The 19,587-nt window shown below is 41.8% G+C and overlaps 1 protein-coding gene across 6 annotated transcripts in view; it reads right to left on the minus strand.

Moving 5' to 3' along the window:
- Positions 1–19,587, minus strand: part of VWA3B (von Willebrand factor A domain containing 3B) — a 218,793-nt gene that overhangs the window by 152,279 nt on the left and 46,927 nt on the right. For all 6 annotated transcript variants that reach the window (XR_015725134.1, XM_045771786.2, XM_045771785.2 and 3 more), the window contains exon 8: positions 1,371–1,496. Coding sequence is in view for 5 of the 6 variants with exons in the window: in XM_045771786.2 (XP_045627742.2) it covers positions 1,371–1,496 (126 nt within the window). In the remaining variant the exon portion in view is untranslated. The remainder of the gene's footprint in view (positions 1–1,370; positions 1,497–19,587) is intronic.

A 19,587-nucleotide genomic window follows, 5' to 3' on the forward strand; every position in this document is an offset into this window, starting at 1 on the left:
CCTCCTCCTCCCTGTACACGTGTCCTTCCCCTACTTCTGCTCTTCAACTGCATCCCTGCCCCAGCTGGTCTGGCTCCTTGCTCTCCTCCCACATTGACACCTCTGTAATATAGGCAGGGTACCAGGAGGCAATACAGCCTGGCAAAGGTTCCCAAGTTTTGCTGCACATTAGGATCACTTGGGAAGCTTTCAAAACCCTCAATGTCCAGACCACATACTTTATGGATTCAGTCAGAATGTCTGGGGTGAAAGCCAGACTTGGGTACTTTTACTGAGGAACTAGGTTTTGATACTGGTTTCACCACTTCTAGTTCTGTGGCCTTGGGCAAGTTACTTAACCTAAATGGAGATAATAGTAGCACCTATCTTGTAAGATTGTAGGAAGCGTTAAATGAGTGAATACTGTGAAGAGTCTAGCACGGGGCTCGCCATGTAAGGTATGTGCTGTAAGTGTTAACTACCATTATTACCAGAGGGGCCCTAAATGAAACCAGTGCCCTACAGAGGAAAATCACTTACTAACTCAAGAATTCAGAAAGGAGAATCAGTATACTAACTCACTAACTGTGAAAGGGGAAAGAGTGAGCTAACATTTATCAAATACTTGCTTGGTGCAAAGCATACATTATTTTACTTAATCTTTACAAAATAATCTTTACATTATTTGGCTTAATCCTCTATTCTCAAGACGGATAGAATTACTTAACAGAAGAATAAACTAAAGCTTAAAGAGATTAATTCGAGTTAATGCCTAACAGTGGAGTTGGGATTTGCAACCAGGACTTTCTCACTTCAAACTCAGGTTCCTGAATTCTCTTCTCAACTAGGCCTTCATCTTTGGATTTCCATGTTTGTCTCTGAATCATCTAACTTTAGCAAAAATCTTACTAACTCAGTTTAGCCAGAATCCCCCAGCCTTTACATCTGATCAAATTCCTCAAAGCCCTCCACCCCAGGTAATATCTGGTCACCCTGGCCTGCCTTCAACCAGAATCCTGTCAGGTAGGTTCAGCCAGAATCCCCCTTTACCCCTGATGTTTCCTCTTAGCAATTTTCCATCCACCAACCCCACCCTGCGCCTTGGCTACAAATCCCCACTTGTCTGTGTTATAGTCATCACTGAGCCCAGCTCTACACCGAGGCCTCTTTTTCCTAGCAATAGTTACCACTTTCCTGACCAACTGGTTTTTCTTGGACAATCTCACACATGCACACAAACACACATGCGCACAAACACACACACTCTCATTCACATATACACGCACATACAAACCACAGCACAACTCTGGAAGAACTCCTCAGGAAACAGTCCTTCATCCCCAACTGGTAACAGTAACGACTCTTACACTATGAACATAAACAGCACCCACCATGGTCTATTGGGGCCACCTCGGACTTGGGTGGCTCAGCAACCAGCCTCTGGATCTGGGTCAGAGTGCTGCAGGCTTCCTCCATCTCCCTCCAAATGAGAAACACGTCCTCTCTGACTCCAGCTCCTGGGAAGAGAAACACAGAGTGAGTGGGTAGCTATGGCAGGCCCAAGAACACTCTGGTAGTCCCAGAGGCCTGAGACACCCCAGACAAGTTTCTAGAACATTTCTGAACCTCAAATTCCACTTTCCCCACTAATCTAAGAATCAGAACTAAAATCCCCAAGGAAGTGCTGTCACCTCAAGAAATCATAAATGCAGACTTTAGGATGCAATAAATCTTTATAAATATTTGTAGCAGCTATAATATTTTAAGATGAATTCTTGATAATACTCAAATAAGATATAGAATAAAATTATTCAAAATCACCTAATAAAAGCCAGGGCGAGGAAGAGAAATTCAGTTGTATATGAAAGTAATAATTCCTAACCTTTCTTGATTAAGCTGAGATTTCCCACTTCTCTGAAAACCACCTTCACAGTATTTATTTTCCCCTAATGTAAGAAATGATCCTTTGCCCTCCTTTTCTGGATCTCTGCTGTCTCATTAAGGGTTAGGCTTAACCCTTTGGTTAAGGGTTTGGCTGTACATTTTTTTCAAAATGATATGGCTTCTTAATATAGATATTAATCTCATTCTCATAATCAATCAATCAATAAAATGTTATCCTACGGGTAAGAGGTCCACGCCCTAACAGATCAGTAGTTTCCAGAGATTAAGGAGGGTGTAGGAGCAGGAGCGAAATGGGCATGACCACAGAAGTGCAACACAAGGGATCCTGTGGTGGTATCTTGACATCAATATCAATGTGATGGTCGTGGTAATGTCCTATAGTTTTGCAAGATGCTACCATAGAGGAAACTGGGGAAAGAGCACCTGGGTATCTCTATTATTTCTTTAAAATGTATGTAAGCCTACCATCATCTCCACACAGCTCTCAACTAAAGCGGTCTGTGCACACGAGGCAACGGTGACTCCAAGAGGCCACAAGAGAACCTCCCATTTTCAGTGGCATCCAGCCACTGGTCGGGTACTACTCAAGGCATCACAGGGACTGCTCTGGGGTTGCTTCTAACATGGTTGTAGTAACAAGAATTTAGCAGATATATTCTCTAGTTTTAAAAACTCCATTCTAATAAAAAGCTTTAAAAAAAGCAACTAATTCAATCTCACAGACTGTATACAGTCAGCTCAGAGAACACTGACGATGTTATCATTAAAGTAAGCTAATCCAAACTCTCTAATGATAAATACCTTTGAGGGTACCTGCTTTGTGGTTGGTATCGTGCTTGGGCCTTTCTAAACATTATCTCTTTCTCTTTACCACAGCTCTGCAGGCAAATTCTACTCTTGTCCTCATTCTACAGCTGTATAGAAACTGCAGCAGAATGAGTTGTCCAAGGTCACATTGTCAGTAAGTGTCAGAGCAGGGAGTCAAACCCAAGTTGGTGTGACTATACCAACTCTGGCACCCTGCACAGTTGCCTGAGAGAAGAAATGGATAGTTATAGAGGGTCCCTGCAGCCCCCTCCCCTAGCTGCTACTGAGATCCCACTTACCAAGCCCATCTATGTAATATTCCACTGATGCCTAAGATCCTATACCCACAGAGAATGAGAGACCACCATCAGGTCTAGGGGCTGCCCCAGGAGACTCATCTATCCAGGGTGAAAGAACTAGCCTTAAGCCACCAGGACAGACCAGGGCAGACCATAGTCGATGTTTCTGACTTTCAAATGTAGTCAAGAAGGGCAGGGCAGAAGTAAAGGGATACCAGGGATCTGGCCCTCCCGAATCTGGCCAGATGGAGTGAGAGAGTATTAAAAGCTGTATTCATAAAGAAGCAAATGACAAGCCCTGACAGAGATGGAGGGCCACCGTGGCTCCTCACAGCCATTGATAGCCCAAGGAGTGAAACATGGTGTGTATCTAGCTCCGTGCTGGAACTCCAAAGATATCGCAACCTGCTGCCAAAAGCAAACCTTAAGCCCAAGGGACTTTCTGACTACCGTAAAAGCAAACCTGACTTCCAGCTGCTTACTGTAGCACAGAGCTGTCAAGTAGCAGAATCCTCTCTTTAAAAGTTTCGAATCAGTCAAGGCTTTCCGTTTTCCCCAGACTTGCGAAAAGTACCTTAAGAGGTTGTGAACCACAAGTCAGCAACAAAGGAAAAATTCAAGAAAACAGAATTGGTCTTGATGATCCAGAACCAGGAGTGTATTTAAGGGGCAGCAAGTGACAGTATGCTCCCTGTGCAGGTAGTAACTAGATTATCAATACACTGGGTTAGTCATTATAATTAGGCAGCTACAGATTCCTCTGCTGGTGATCAGGAAGCAAAACAACTCAAAGCTGTCCATATAACCAGGTTTGCTTTAAAAACAAAACAAGAAAATCTGTAGAGCAAGAGAAAGCGAAACTTAGGACGTAGAGGTTTTATTTCATTATTGTACAGGCAGTGAGGAAGGGCTGCCACTTTTATCAGGGTCACTTCTAAGGGACTTCGCTGGGGTATCGGATAGTTGCAGCCCAAGGAGACAGCCTACTGAAAACCTAGAGGGCGGAAGACAAGGCCCAGGAAATCCCAGTATTCAGAGAGCTCTGTGAATTTGAGTTGCCGCAGGCTAAACCACAGAGGAGACAAAAACCACAAGGAAGCATCAAGGTATTTTGATCATCAGGGGACAAGCCAGCCAAGATCTGCTGTGCACAGAAGCAGGATGTGGCTCCTCAAAGAGACATCCCAGACAAACTACAAAATCTTTCAGCCCAAACGTCCCCCTCCTTGGTAGTCCTGATATCTCCTGTGTGCCATGAGGTAGCAATTTGGAGGCTCACACAATTCTGACACCAGCTGGGAAAGATGTCACATTAAGCTGCTGTTTTTCATTAGCACCCGGTATTGATTTCTCAGACCAGCTGGTTTAACAAATGAAATGAGCCCCTGGTCAGATATGTTTCGATACGTCAGGGGAACACCACGTCCCTGTCAAATCTTCCATGTCTCACCTACAGGATAAAGTCTAGTTGTCAGAGTCCAATTCATTAATTATTCATTTGGCAAATATTTGTCAAGCACTTACTACGTGGTGGATGGGCACTGCCAGTGCTGAGGGCCCTGCTCCCTGTGTTGCAATCCAGTCCAGGGTTCAAGGCCCCATAATGTCCCTCTAATGCTCTGCCACCTGATCAGGGCACTGTCCTCCCAGCCCTCTAGGGCCCCTGGTCGCCACTCTCTTCACCATCAGAAAACTCAGAGCCCTCCACTGCACTCACCCCACCCTTCTTTCAAGGCACTGTCCAGCCTCCACCATCAAGGTTGGCTCAGCAAACAGTGATCTGCCTCCAGCTCCTTCTCAATCCCATCGAAGGCATTAGCCACAACCACTGTTCTCAGTCCTTTTGCTGCCAGAAGACACTCGCAGGTCCCCCCTCCTCCCTTAAATACGCTGACGGTATATGCAATTCCTGGCTGCCTGTCACCCCAACCACCAATTTCAAGGAGGACAAAGAAGCATCAGCCGGTGATGGTGAACTAGTATTTGCATGACCTTGAATCCAGTCTAATTTAAGTCAATCCTTCACAAACACGATGCTTTATTTTTAGTACGCAGCTGCTTACAACATAGCTCACCACTCAGCAGTGTGTGCCCGGTCATCCTGCTGTCAAGAGCTGTGGTCTAAAACTCTCCTATGGTGTGAGCGCGCGGGCTTGGATTACTGCTTATGTTCGCATGGGCTGACTTTGCTCACTAGATTGTAAACATCTTGAACATAGGGACAATGTCTTGTCTTTCTTTGTATCCTCCACAGCACTTAGCACAAGAGCCAGTGTTTTTAGCAAGAATTCTTATCCTTCCTTCTTTTTATTGTCCTTATTACAAAGAAACAACGAGCACCAGATACATTCTTTCCTCGGGGAATTGTCCCGCTTTAGGATTGACAGGTCCCAACACTGCAAGAAACTCTTCTGAGTGGTATAAAACAGACCCACATCATTTGAGCATATGACTATGCCCTAGGTATTCCAGACATTAACAATGACATGTCCTCAAGCAGTAAGTCCCTTCCTTTTAGATCCTCCTGCCACAGCGACACAACGGTCCCCCCATGTATCTGAAACACTAGCATCCCAAGGGCAGGAGGGGAAAGGCAATTCAAAAAGCAGCTAGGGGGTGACACTGGTCCCAGGACAAGTTAATGCAGCACAGGGAGAGGGCAAGCCAGAAACTAAAAGCACCATCAGCAACCCTAAATCCCAGACTCCTCCCTAGTCCCATTGTGGACTCATCTGTCTGTGGCCCTTCCCCATTGCCCAGGACTGCTGAGTGCAGAACTGACCCAGATGGATAGAGACTGCTGTCTTCTGGAGCCCTAAACTCCTGCTCAGCTGTGAGGATCTAAAAGAACTGAAGAAAACTATCAAAAGGCAGTATTTTCAGGAAAAGGCAGCACATGCTTCTATTTACAGAAACCAATACAATGTGTGTGTGTGTGTCTTTTTTGACTAAACTATGAGGGCACTAAAATCCCCAGAGAGCTAAAATTATAATAAGGGTCTGGTGAAAGGGGGCAACGACATCCATAAAGGTACTGCAAGTGGTGAAAAATCAGTAGTTTTTGTTGTAATGGAAAATCCCCGGTTACTTGTGCTAAATTATATATTAAGCTGTTTTGGTGGTGAGAGGTCATTGAATACCTTCTGGCTCGATCCAGCCCCACCGCCCCAACCACTGAGGTGCATGTGCAGCTGCACTCAGTCGCCCTGTGGAAATCAACAACTAATTAATTTAAAGAAAATAGAGTCATTTCACCATCTGGATAAACGTCTAGCATTTTCCGGGAGCAATGAATATTTCACAAGGGCCATGATGTCTTAAAAGTAATTTCAAATACCAAGTGTGGGCAACTCTTAATAAGTAGGTGTGATACTATCTCCTGGGGCGTCTCTCTTCTAAGTGGAACATTGTAAAGTACAAATGTAATGCAGTCTAATCATCCAATATTCGCCTAGAAAACTTGAATATAAGTCATCACTATTCTCCACCAAACTCAGCAGGAAGGATGACACCAGGCTCTGGGTGCCACTGGGCAAGCAGGTGATAAAGACACAGGGATAAAGAAGAAATATCTACAGAATGTCCAAAATGCCCATGGATAAAGTTTGGTTCAATAAATCTGTTCTATTTAAAATAGGCGATACCCTTTAAAAGGCACCAAATCAAGAGGTGTTTTAATGAAATGGTAAATTCAGGGGAACTTACGAGTTCCCTTTAGAGAAAATTTGTTAAAATTGTTGTTTTTCAGCTTTTCCATCATAAAAAAGCCTGAACTTCTTTTTGGTTCTAAGGGACCTACAATGCACGAAATGAGTGCAAGATGGTCACAGAGCTGCTCCCTGATTTCTGTCAACCAACCCTGAATCAACAGAGAAACAGTAAGGCTAGGGCTACTCTTTGAGGGAACAACCCCACACTAGCATCTGCTCAACCTCCTGTCCTCAACAAAAGCCCATTTTTATGAAATGGGTCATGTGGGCTACTAGGGACTGGGTCTCAGTCACAAGTTTAAGCAGACTAATTATTTTCTTCAAACTCACAAGACACTGACCTAGGGCCCAGGAATCCAATTATTTTAAAATATCCTCTTCTCAATAGGACATCTTCTTAGAGGATCCTTGTTCACTCATTTATTCAACCAAACTCAATCAATATTTATTATATCTGAGCACTGGAAATACAGAATGAACAGGAAACAGTCCAAGCTTTTAAGGGGCTCTCACTCCAGTGTAGTCTGCCCAAACTGTGGTCCTCAGAACCTGTGTCAGAACCCCCCAATGTGCTTATCAAAGTACAAACTCTTACGCCATACCCCAGACTCATTCTGAGTTGGGCGGGAGGGGACTCCAGGAAATTGTACTCCCAAAACCATACCAGTGATACTTTTACAACAAAATTTTGCAAAGCTTTAGTCTAACAGGTGAGACGGGAATGTAAACGAATTATTTCTATACAAAATATTCTTGGAGAAAAAAAGTTGAGTCATTTCTGGGAACAATATTCTAATACCCCGATGTCCCTATTCCTGCCCTAAAGAAGTGCTCTCCAAAGAAGTCAGAGCTCTTTTTCCCCTTCAAAGTGCTGGAGAATCCATGACATACCACTTTCTAGATACCCATTCCAGAACATTCTCACTGATAGGGCTCATTACATTCCACTATTTCTAACAGTGCTGTTTATTTTAGATCAGATATATTTTATAATGTCAGCCTCCTGCTGATGCATCAAGAAGGAGAAAGAGGGGAAAACTAAAATTTACTATGTGCCTACTATGTGCCAGCCACACTATGTGCCAGCCACTGCACTGGGCATTTAAACACACTGCCTCATTTACTCTCACAACGATCACATAAGTAGGGATCATCACCCCCATTTTACAGAGGAGTGAAATGTGGTTCAGAGAAATTAAGAAACTTAGCCAAGGCCACCCAACTAATAAGGAGTGCAGTCAGGATTCAACCCAGGTCTGTCTGTCTCCAAAGCTGCCCATTCTCTTTCCACACTGGAACACTGTCCTTGTGTATCCTCGTAAATGATCACAACACAAGATCTACATAAGCAAATCTCATCTGTTAGGTGTTGGTTGCTTTTAGTTTCCTTCAAGGGGCTTAGAGACTCATCTCTTCCTGGGATGGAAAGCACCCAGCCTGTAATTCTGATCTGTAGGTGATGATGGTTGGAGAGCTGATCTCCAAGGCCAGGGCCTACTATGAGATTCTGGCAGGCAGCAACGCACACCTGTTGGCTTAGCTGGCAACTGACTACACTGGGATTGGCAGTCACCCACAGCACAGCCTCATGGGGCTAGTAGCTCTGAGAGCTCTCAAGTGTGGGACTTCTGCTATCTGCATGTCTGTCTCCCTTATCCAACTGTGATTTCCTTGAAGACAGAACTATGTTTATCTGTTTTTATAACCACTCTCCCTGGTACATCCCTGACAGTTGGCAGACACTTCCAAATAGGCTGTTCCAGAGTATAAACTTCCTGAGGAGAGGGACTTCCTTTTTCATCACTGTATCTCCAGAGCTCAGCACAGTGCCTGACTTTCAAAGGCAAATGTGCCCTCAAATCAGGGGAAGTTTATTCAAAGGTAATCAGAAATTGACACCGGCTCTTTTATTTAGTAATTCAATTTAATTTTTAAGAGATTCTTGAGGGATTTCTCTATGCCATATGTTTTGTTAGGTGATTCAAGATGTCTGGACCCACTCAATTATTTCAGTGGGATTCTAAAAGATGGACTGTGTTGGTGACCAAAGAACTGGGCTGAGCCCATCACTGCCCCATGCTGAGAAAGGACTACAGTGAGCAGTGGAGGCAACCTGGTGACAGGCTATTCTGCAAAAGGAGCTGAAAATAGCAAGGAACCCAGGATATAAACCCACTATGGGGGAAGGAATACAGGGGTTCCCTGCCCTGAAAGTGTCTTACTCTCTGGTTAGGAAAAGTAGACCTTCACACATACCAGGTGTAGGGAAGAAGAGGGTGGAGGTGGAGGTGGGAAATTCTTAAACCCTAAACTGGGCTCCTGGAGTCACAGTGGCAAGGAGCAACTTTTAAATCACCAAGCAGAAGCATAATTGATATTCTAAGAGTTTGAGGTTCCCTGAATAGGAACCGTGTCTTTTATTCCTTCAGAATCTCTTCCTCGGCCCTCGTGAGTCTCTAAAGACACAGAAGGTGTTGAACAAATGGTTGTTAACTAACCAGACCCCTGTCTCACAGAAATTCAAGGCAAACCATTATTGGAAGGAGCAGGACTCTGGAGATAATTAAAGTCCTTCAGCCTTGAAAACTGTAATGTGGCAACAATTTTGGAAGTGCAGCTGGTCCAGCTCCATCCATTGAATTGAACTGAGTTCTAAGGAGAAGGAAGACCTCTGAGAGAGCCTCCTGCTGTCAGTAAGTTACAATCAGTGCTTCTAAATTAAATCAGAGATTAGAAACTAAGAGGCAATGCCAAGCCTGAGTGATGGGCCTGTAAACTTCAAATATCTAATTAAAGATCGGAAGTGCCTTCCAAGAACACAACTTGGTTATTTTTTTCTCTCCAAGCCTAACAGCCCGAACATATCTTAAAGTAAATAAAATTTGGTTTCATAATATTTAGTTTCAGTTCATGCATTTATCTCCACCAACACACGCAAAAAAGTACAGCTTCCAAAGGTAGAATCAGCCAAATTTTTACAGCTACACCATATTTGGACTTCAGGATAAAACTAGCTGATCTGAGCACCTTTTCTAGCACCATTTTGCCAGGAATACCAGACACAAACAAAAACACTCTCAGAAAAACAGTACCCTTTCCTATTACCTGATACTCCTTTTTATTTATTCATTGAAAAGTCTTTCTCTTGGAGACAAGAGCCAATATGGTGGTAAGTGCAGTGAACCCTGTCTGTAGTTCTGCTGTTCAGGGCTGGCCAGCGAGCAATGTGGAGGGCCCAGGGCAGTACTGCTCAGTGGGAAGGATGATGATGAATCCATCAGTGATGCCTGACATGGATATAGGCATACGTGAATGATGCCGTGCTGCCCAACCCTGACCTCCTGGAACCATGAGACGGTCCTGAGCTCGTAGCTCTTTTGGTTGTATGTATGGAACATGTTGAAGTTACAATTGTGCCCCAAGTGTCTGCAGTTTGCCTCCTCCTCTTCCTCTTTCTCCTCTCCTTCCTCCTCTTCTTCTTCCTCCTCCACCTCCTCCTCTGGCTTGAAGTGGGAGCTCAGAGCTCTGACCATGGCTGTCAGCCTGGATGCTCATTCTACCACAGGAGTGCCTTGAATTTCCGATTCGGAAGAGCTTGACATCAGAGACCATCTAAAATAAGCCCACTGTCCACATCCCCAATCAGCCTAGATCCCAGGATAGCTACATCCATGCCGAAATTCTTTCCTTTCTTTAGTCTGATGCCAGGCCCTTGAGTGCCCTTTTTTCTTTAACATGATTTTCCTATTCTGTATTTACAGTTTCAGTTTAATTAAATTTTTCAAGGATAAAACAAGAAGAGAAAACCAATATCAAAGACGAGGTCTGCTCCAAACCCAAGAGATCAGAAGCCTTTTTCCCTCCTAAAAGGGAGTCCTCAAACAATGGAATAGACCCCTCACTCTAGGCCCACAGGGCTTTCACAACCTAAGGAGTAGCCAGCTCCTCACAGGATTAGGACTGTACCCCTTAAAGATATAGTCCCTGGAAAACACCTTCCCCAAAGAGCAATAACCCAGACCCCATCCAGAACAATCTACATGAAAGCTTCTGAGAACTAAAAACTACCACATCCAATTTAAAACTATTCTTGCACCATTTAAGCTCCTCCCTGAGCCCAGTCTGACAATAGGGAAGTAGGAGAAAGTCATGCCCAGAAAAGGCCCCACAGTATAATCCTACTTCCTACTTCTAGGAAAAGAATGGGTACTCCTGAAGGAGGCCCACCCCTAGTATCAACCTTGAAAATGGACCTTCCTCCTATCAGGATATAGTTGAACAGTACAGTATTCACTTCCTGGATCCAAATTCCAATTCTCATCCATCACTGTGAATGAAAATAAACTGGCCAGTATCATGCCTATTCTAAAAATATTCTTTATGACAGAGGTTTTTGTATCTTGTCAGACTGTTTTACTTCCTAGAACCAATGTCTACAATAAAAGCCCACTTGGAATCTCAAAAGGAAACTAACACTAATTGAATGCCAATTTTGTACTAAACATTTCCATGTGTGTTACATGTTTTAATTTTCCCAAAATCCATATGAGGTAAATGCTATCATTACCATTTTTACAACTGAGGGAACATAGTTTAGAAAGGTTAAGTAACTTGCTAAGGTCACACGAGTAGTTGGGGCAAAACTAGGGTTTGAATCCAGGTATGATTCCAAAGTTAATTCACTTTCCAGTAGACACTGTTTTCCAGAGCCAAAAAAGAACCATACAAAAACAAAAGACTGGGATATCTTTTGTTACTGTTCAGCAAAAATTTACTTCCCTCCCCATCCCATTGATGAGGGACTTAGTTATGTAATTGGCTTTGGTCAATGGAATGTTAGTGGTCATGACTTGAGCAGGGCCCCTAAACATGGCTGCACGGTTTGGCTTGGCTCTTGTGCTCACATTATTCACTACAATAAGAATATATCCTGGATAATGCTAGTTAAAAAAAGGACAAGTCCATCATAGATGAACCAAACTGCAGTTGACCAGAGAACTGTGATCAAGAAATAATGGCTGAAATCTTTCTAAATTTGATGGAAACTATAAACCAGCAGGTCCGAGAAGCCCAAAAAACCGCAACTACAAGATACACATCATTAGGATTGAAAAGAAACGGTGGGGGGCTTCAGAAGGTAAAAGGAGACACAGAAGGGAAAAGCCAGGGAGGATGTGTGTCGGTCTTTTCTCGACCTCCAGAGGGTCAGTAGCATGACAAGTCACACCTAATGAAGACTGTGAGAGATGGGCAGTAGAAGGGAATAAATAGAAGAGCTGAATTTTCATCCAGGCTAATGTGGGGAAAACCAGACACAGTGCAGGCAACCGTGGGATCTCAGAGGGCAAGGGGAACAAAAGGATATGCCTCCTCCCATAAAAGTTCTCCCATAAAACAAACCCGGGGGAAGGTTTTAGACAGCACCTGGCCACAGAATCAGGGTTAGAGGCAATCTCCTCTTGATCCGTGAGGAGGGCAGCCACCACCATCTGCACAAGTGCTCAGCTGGGCTGACGCAGTAGGTGCCATGAACCCTAGTCCCCTTCCTGTCCTCTCTCTAAATATTCTTGACAGTCAAAGAAGATTGACCTTAAGCTCTTGGGAGGTAATGGCAATGTAAGAACAACTTAAAATGCCATGTGCTATTTAACGTACCACCCTAAGCAGCCTCTGTCAAAACAATGGAAAAGCTTTCCAACACCTGAAGAGAACAGTCCTGGAAAAATTAAACAGGAAAAACCGGTGTGGAGGGAAATTCTTCCAAGGAATTACTGTACATACAAGAACCCAAAGCAAGCACAGAATAAAGGACTATACATGATCTACCAATTGTTGTCTTTGCAATGAAGCAAGAAACAAGACAAAATTGCTCTCAGCCTACAACTAGTTTTTACTTTTTTAGGGGAAGAGGCTGACGTAAGAAATTACCCCAAAATCCAAAGCCTAAAAGTTGGTAAAAATCTATGCGTAATTAACTTATTTGCAGATGATTACAATGTATTTCTTAAACCCATTACGAGAAATGCAGATTCCTACAAATATCTACCTGTCCGTGAGTATCAAATGTCAAAATTAGATGAAATCAGAATTTGTAGCAGTGTATCTAGTTTATCCAATCTCTGCTAGTTGAAGTCGGAGCATTCTAAATGACTTTGGAAACTTTAGAGAATAATTACAGCCTTTTACATCTCTACTTGATAATGGGTAAAAATGCCACGTTATTGTTCCAAAATTTTTTAAGGCCTTAATACACAAACTGTAGTAACCAAACCACTGATACAGCTCAATCTTTTGTTTTGCTTTCAAATCGTTACCAGTGGACCTCCCCAAAACTGTACTAATAAACAGTATGGGGGGAGGAGTGGAGAAAAGAAAAAAAGAGAAAGGAAAGAAGAAAAATGTTTTGGGGACAAAAAATAAAAACCTTCAAATGTCCATGGATATTATAAGAAAACAAGTGTTCACTGAATCATGTGGCACAGAAACCAAGCATGCACGTGCTCTCCCCTCAGAAGATGCAGTTCGGCAACACAAGAAATAAAGATTTATTTGGATAATAGCAAATCCGTTTTTCACACCTACGGTAAATATACAGGGTAGAATGCAAAACAAATTAATGTCGAAAGGTCATCACCAGAAAGGGAAGACTAGAACAAGAAAGGGCAATTAAGCAGGGTAGATGGGCCAGGAGCAAGTCTAAGCCCAGGAATGCATTATATTAGAAGGGAAGCCACATACATCAGCAAAGAAAGGTAAAGGTCCATAAGTGAATGATGTGAATTCAGCTGTTAGCTATGTAACAAAAAATCTGTTTACATTCTTACATTACACCACACCTCAAAAACAAATCTAGAGGGCCCAAAAAGATCTTTGTTTTCGTTTTCAACTCAGGCCATTTTGGAATCACAAAGGAGCTACAGGATTTAGGGACAGGACTTGCTATGCAAATTTTAAGGGTGCATACAAATGATTGCCAAAATGAAAACAATAACTAGGATAAATTATCAATAAGTAATAATACTGATGAGTTAATGATTAATATACCAAGAGTTTTCAGGATGTGATAAGAAACACAAGACCCCAGCAAATAAATGGGCAAAAGACAAGCAGAAAATTCATAAAAGAAGTTAAATACAAAAATGTCCAATTCCACTACTTATCATTACTTATGATATTAATTTCTTCATCAAGGAAATTCAAATAGAAATGAGATAACTATTTTTATGCTAATGCAGGTTCCATGAAATGGGACTGTTGATGTGAGTTACATCATCTTAAAACAGTTTTTAGAAAGCAAATAAATGTGAGAGACTAACCCAAAATGTTCAAACACAGTGATCCAGTATGGAAATCTATTCCCCAAAAAAGTCTAAAATACAGGCGGAAATATACCACACAGAAAAAGTGCTGTATTATTTCTAATAGCAAAAAAAAAAAAAAAAAAAAATCAAACTTACTCAAATGTCCAACAAGAAGCGATTTACAGAATTCTAGTATACCACTTTAACGAAGTACAAATGACCCTTGAACAACATGGGTTTGAACAATGTGGGTCCACTTATACACAGATATTTTTTTGATACAGTATAATACTGTAAACGTGTTTTCTCTTCCTTATGATATTAAAACATTTTCTTTATTCTAGCTTACTTTATACAAGAACACAGTATGTAATACATATAAAATAAAAATCAACGTGAATCAACAGTTTTTGTTCTCAGTGAGGCTTCTGGTCAACAGTAGGCTATTAGTAGTTAAGTTCAGGGAAGTCAAAAGTTACATGCGCATTTTTCACTGCTCAGGGGTTGGTGCTCCTAACCCCCGTTACTCAAGGGTCAACTGTACTATGTATCTTTTAACATCACTTACAGAAGTTTTGTAAGAATGTGGAAAAATACTTGTTATAATATTAAGGAAAAAATGCAATATTCACAGTGGTACATAATATGATAGTGATGCTTTAATTGTTCTAAGTATACAATAAAGAAGACTGGAGGGAAATACACCAGTATGCTCAACAGTGAAAATCTCTGGGTGGCAATAATGTGTCTTTTCCTTTCTTCTCTGTATTTCCCAAATTATTTACACTATGTCTGCACAGTGCAGGACAGCAGAGTGTTTATGACAGCCTAGGCTCAGACCTCCTGCTCTGCTTCTTACCAGTCATACAACCTCAAAAAATAACCCCAAGGCTACTTCTCTTCTGGAAAACTGGAGTAATAATACCACTCACTTCACATAATTGTGAGGATTAAATGAAGCAATGTATATAATGCACTTAACAACACACACACACACACACACACACACACACACACACACAATCAGCTTTAATCACTTTAGGAAAAGATCCTTTAAAGTGACAAGAGTTAACCATGAAGCAGGTTAGTACACTTCATCACTCTCATCCAATAATTAGAAGTGATATATCACGGTTTCTAAGAAATAGTGGAAGAAAAGAAGACCAAAAAAGTTATTTTTTAAAATTTACAAATTATATTCTCTTTAAAACACCGGAATTTTATGCCAACCTACTGAAAGATATTTTGGAATTTGAGAACTTGATAATAGATGGGCTAAGTGTTCAAATGATACTTTATTAATTTTATGTAAATATAGTGAGTGGCAACATCATGCATGACACATACATGGGTGACAAGTAAAAGTGAAAGACACCGTCCACCTCACACAAAAGATGAAGACATCAGGTTCATGTTGGTTTCACTCACTTTAATACGTCTTTGAACATTCCAGACTTAGTCTTTACTTCCAGAATAAACACAACTATATAATTCAATATCTTTTCTTTTTCCTAGAAATTATTTTTGGGGGTGGGGGGTGAGAACGAAAAAAGAAAACACAGGGACTCCTGGGTGGCTTAGTCGGTTAAGTGTCTGCCTTCAGCTCAGGTCATGATCCCAGGGTCCTGGGATCAAGCCTCACATCAGGCTCCCTGCTCAGCGGGGAGCATTCTTCTCCCTCTCCCTCTCCCTGCTGCTCCCCCTGCTGGTGCTCTCTGTGTCAAATAAATAAATAAAATCTTTAAAAAGAAAAGAAAAGAAAAGAAAGTACATATGCCTTCTTCTGTCAAATTAGGAGATAAAAATAACATCCAGAGCAGCTGAGATGGGCAGAAGCTGTTCAGAAGAAAGCAAGAGAAAGTGTACTTGTAGTGGTCCGGAGACCTGGGGCAGTTATTAGAAAGTGGGGGGCCCACCCAAAGTCAAGGGTGAGCAACACTGGATACTGGAACCTCAATGACAAGGACTAGTAGCAAAAGTCTATTTGGTTTAGAAAGGCAAAAGAGGTAAGACTTCATAAAGTGTCATCCAGAACAAACTTATTTGTAGGAACCTCTCTCTCTGAGCAGTAGAGAAGCCAGCTTCTGAGTTGTGAAGCACAGACCCCTCCCTACACTACCTCCCATACGACCTGACTACAGATACCTATCTTAACTCCCTTCAACGGTGAATAATAAAAAGGAAGCTAGCACACAGCATCCAAACAAGGATACCATAAGAAAAAAAAAAAAAGCAGCAAAGCTATTAAGAGATGAGTAATGCTCACAAAAATGCTATCAAGAACACATGAAAATTATGATCAATATTTCACCATGAATTAAAAATTATATATGAAGCCATCATCTCCATGAAGGAAGAAAACAAAGCAGAAACACAACAACTGAAGAGTAAGATGGCAAGAAATAGGAAGAAATGAAATATGAAAATTCAGGAAAGAAGAAAACAAATCACAGAAGATGAAACTGGTGGAAATTCAATGAAGAAAATACACTATGGAACTCATGTAAGAAACCAGAGAAGGCGAACACAAACAGAAGTATTTTTAAAATATTAGAGGGATTAAATAAATAAAATATAAAAATAAGATATTAGAGGGGAAATGATAGATATGATAGTCAATGGAAATGTATCATACTTTACACATAAAATGAGTCCCTGAAGAAGAAAACCAGCATGGTACAAAGGTTAAGAGAATAAACTGAGTCTGAATCTTGGTTCTGTCTGCTATATGGTTTGGAGAAGCTTCTTAACCACTTTGTCTTTGTTTCTTCATCACTAAAATGAACACAATAATAGTAACTACTCCATAGGGTTGTTATAAAGATTAAGTAACATAAGATTTGATAAGAGGCTGGAATAGTACTTGGCACATACCAAGCAATGGCTAAGTTTTCCTTAAATTTGAAAATAATAAGTAATTTATATTTTAAAATAATAATAAATAAAACAATGGAACAGAACAAATATTTAAAGATCTAATTCAAGGAAACTTGCCTGAAATAGAAGTCTTAGATCTCCATATGTAAAGGGCACACTGTATACCAGGGAATATCAACTACAGTAATCGACACTGAGATATATCTTAGGACTTAAGCGGCTTTGGAGCAAAATGGCTGAATAAGATGTCCCTCGATCATATCCCCACCAATAACCAACATGCATCAATCCACAGACAAAAGTACCTACACGGGAGCTTTGGGATCCAGGTAAGAGATTGTGAAATGCTGGCATAGTCCGAGACTGAGAAGAGCCATTTTGAGAAGACAGGACAGAACCAATGCTGCTGATTTGCTGACCATGGTCCTGGACACCAAAACAGAAACAGCTCTATACCCACTGAGGACTCAGCTACAGCCTCATTTGATTTGGTCCTGTCATCAGCACCATATGCCCAAGGACCAGGAGTCATGCAGAGTAGCAGGTAATAGACACACTGACCTTGATCCTGGCTATGGACCCTGAAGTAGCCCATGAACTGGTTCCAGTCCCTATTGGCCATGGTCCAGAAGCCCCTGGAGGTAAACCCATCAAACTCAGTTAGTAGATTCTAAAAAAGCCCTATAACTGGGCTCCAGCCCATCCCAGCCATGATGCATAGTCTTGCCGGCGCAAGGACTGTGCAGGAGACAATCCAGTCTGCACCCCCAGAGATACTGAAAGGGCCTTATACTAGGCTCCAGTCCTCTTCCAGTGAGAGTCTGCAAGCAGGCCTGCTGACTCAGTGACCAGGAAGGAGCCACTTGTGGCTGGACCCTTGGAGATCCAGAAAGGGCTCTATACTCAGCTCCAGACCCTTCATAACCAGTATGCCAGCTGCCCTGAGGGTCTAGAGTCCCAGCAGGAGATACTCCAGTCTGAAAGAGTCCTATACTAGGCTCCAGGCCCTCCCAACTGCAGTCTGTAAATAGTCATCCTGACACAGGGACCCAGCAGGAGATACTCCCAGCTGTGCCCCAGAGATCCTAAAGGGCCCTGTATTTGGCTCCAACCACATCACAGATGCAGGCCTGGCAGACCTGCCAGCCCAGAAAACCAGTAGAAGACACTCCTGTCTTCACTTCAGAAGATCCTGAAAGAGCCCTATACTTGGCTCTAGCTCCTCCACCATGGTCTAGGGCTAGTCCTGCCCATGCTGGGACTCATCCAGTGACCAGGCAGCAGTCCTCACAGAGACCTGGTGGGAGCCACACCTACCATGCACCTAGTAATAGGCGTATTGTCTAAGGACCCAACTGTGGATCCTGAAGAGGATCCTTGTCCCAGCGCCACCCTACTAAACAAGGTACTGGACACAGTTCCATTCACCCAGGGACCAGAGAGGATCCATACACACCTGCTAATTGTGGAACCCACTGTAGCTCCAGCAGTAATCTTATAACTGGCTCTAACCTAGTATGACTGTGATTCTGGAGGTAATCCCATCAGACCAGGGAATAGATAGAGGTTTGTACCTATGGAAATCAGTCTATAATGACTGGAAGAGGTGTCTGCTTCTTTGACTACAGATATCATTACAAGGCTACATGGATCATAAAGAATCAGGCAAATACGACACCACCAAAGGAAACTAATAATATTCCAATAACCAACCCCAAAGAAATGGAGATCTGTGAAATATGTGACAAAGAATCAAAATTATCATCTTAAAGAAATTCAATGAAATGCATAAGAACATAGACAATCCAATGAAATCAGGAAAATAATGTATGAACAAAATGAAAAGTTTAATAAAGAAACAGAACCCATAAAAAAAAGACCAAAATAGAATTCCCCAAACAAGAAAACAATGATGGAACTGAAAATTCAAGAGAGCTTCAATAACAGACTTGATCATGCAGAAGAATCATCAAACTCAAAGACAGATCATTTGATACTAACCAGCTAGAGGAACGAAAAGAAAAAAGAATAAGAAAGGGTGAAGGAAGTCTGCATGAATTATGGGACACCATCAAGCAAAGAAATATTCACACCATGGGAGGCCCAGAAGGAAAAGAGAAAGGGGCAGAAAATTGATTTTAAAAAATAACAGCTGAAAACTTCCCAAATCTAGGGAGAGAAATGGATATCAGGTACAAGAAGCTCAAAGGACCCCAGGCAAGATCAACCCAAAGAAGATTACTCTGATGCATGTTATAATAAAAATGTAGAAACTCAGAGACAAGGAGGGAATTTTGAAAGCTGCAAGAGAAAAATGATTTGTCATATACAAGGGAACCCTGTAAAGCTATTAGCAGATTTTTCTGTGGAAACCTTGCAGTCCAGAAGGAAGTGGAATAATATATTCAAAGTGCTGAAAGAAAACACTGCCAACCAAGCATACTATATCCAGGAAAACTGTCCTTTAGAAATGCAGGAGAGATAAAGACATTCCTAGACAAATGAAAGCTAAGGAAATCCATCACCACTAGACCAGACTTGCAGGAACGTTAAAGGGAGTTCTTCAAGTTGAAATGAAAGGACACTAAGTACCAATACAAAAACATATAAAAGTATGAAACTCACTGGTAAAGGTAAATATTTAATTAAATTCATAATGTTGTAATAGTGTGATGGTGGTATGTAAATGACTTCTATCTCTAGTATAAA

Source organism: Ursus americanus, chromosome 7 (assembly GCF_024610735.1).
Source record: "Ursus americanus isolate L20-20 chromosome 7, mUrsAme1.1.p, whole genome shotgun sequence".
NCBI lineage: Eukaryota > Metazoa > Chordata > Mammalia > Carnivora > Ursidae > Ursus > Ursus americanus.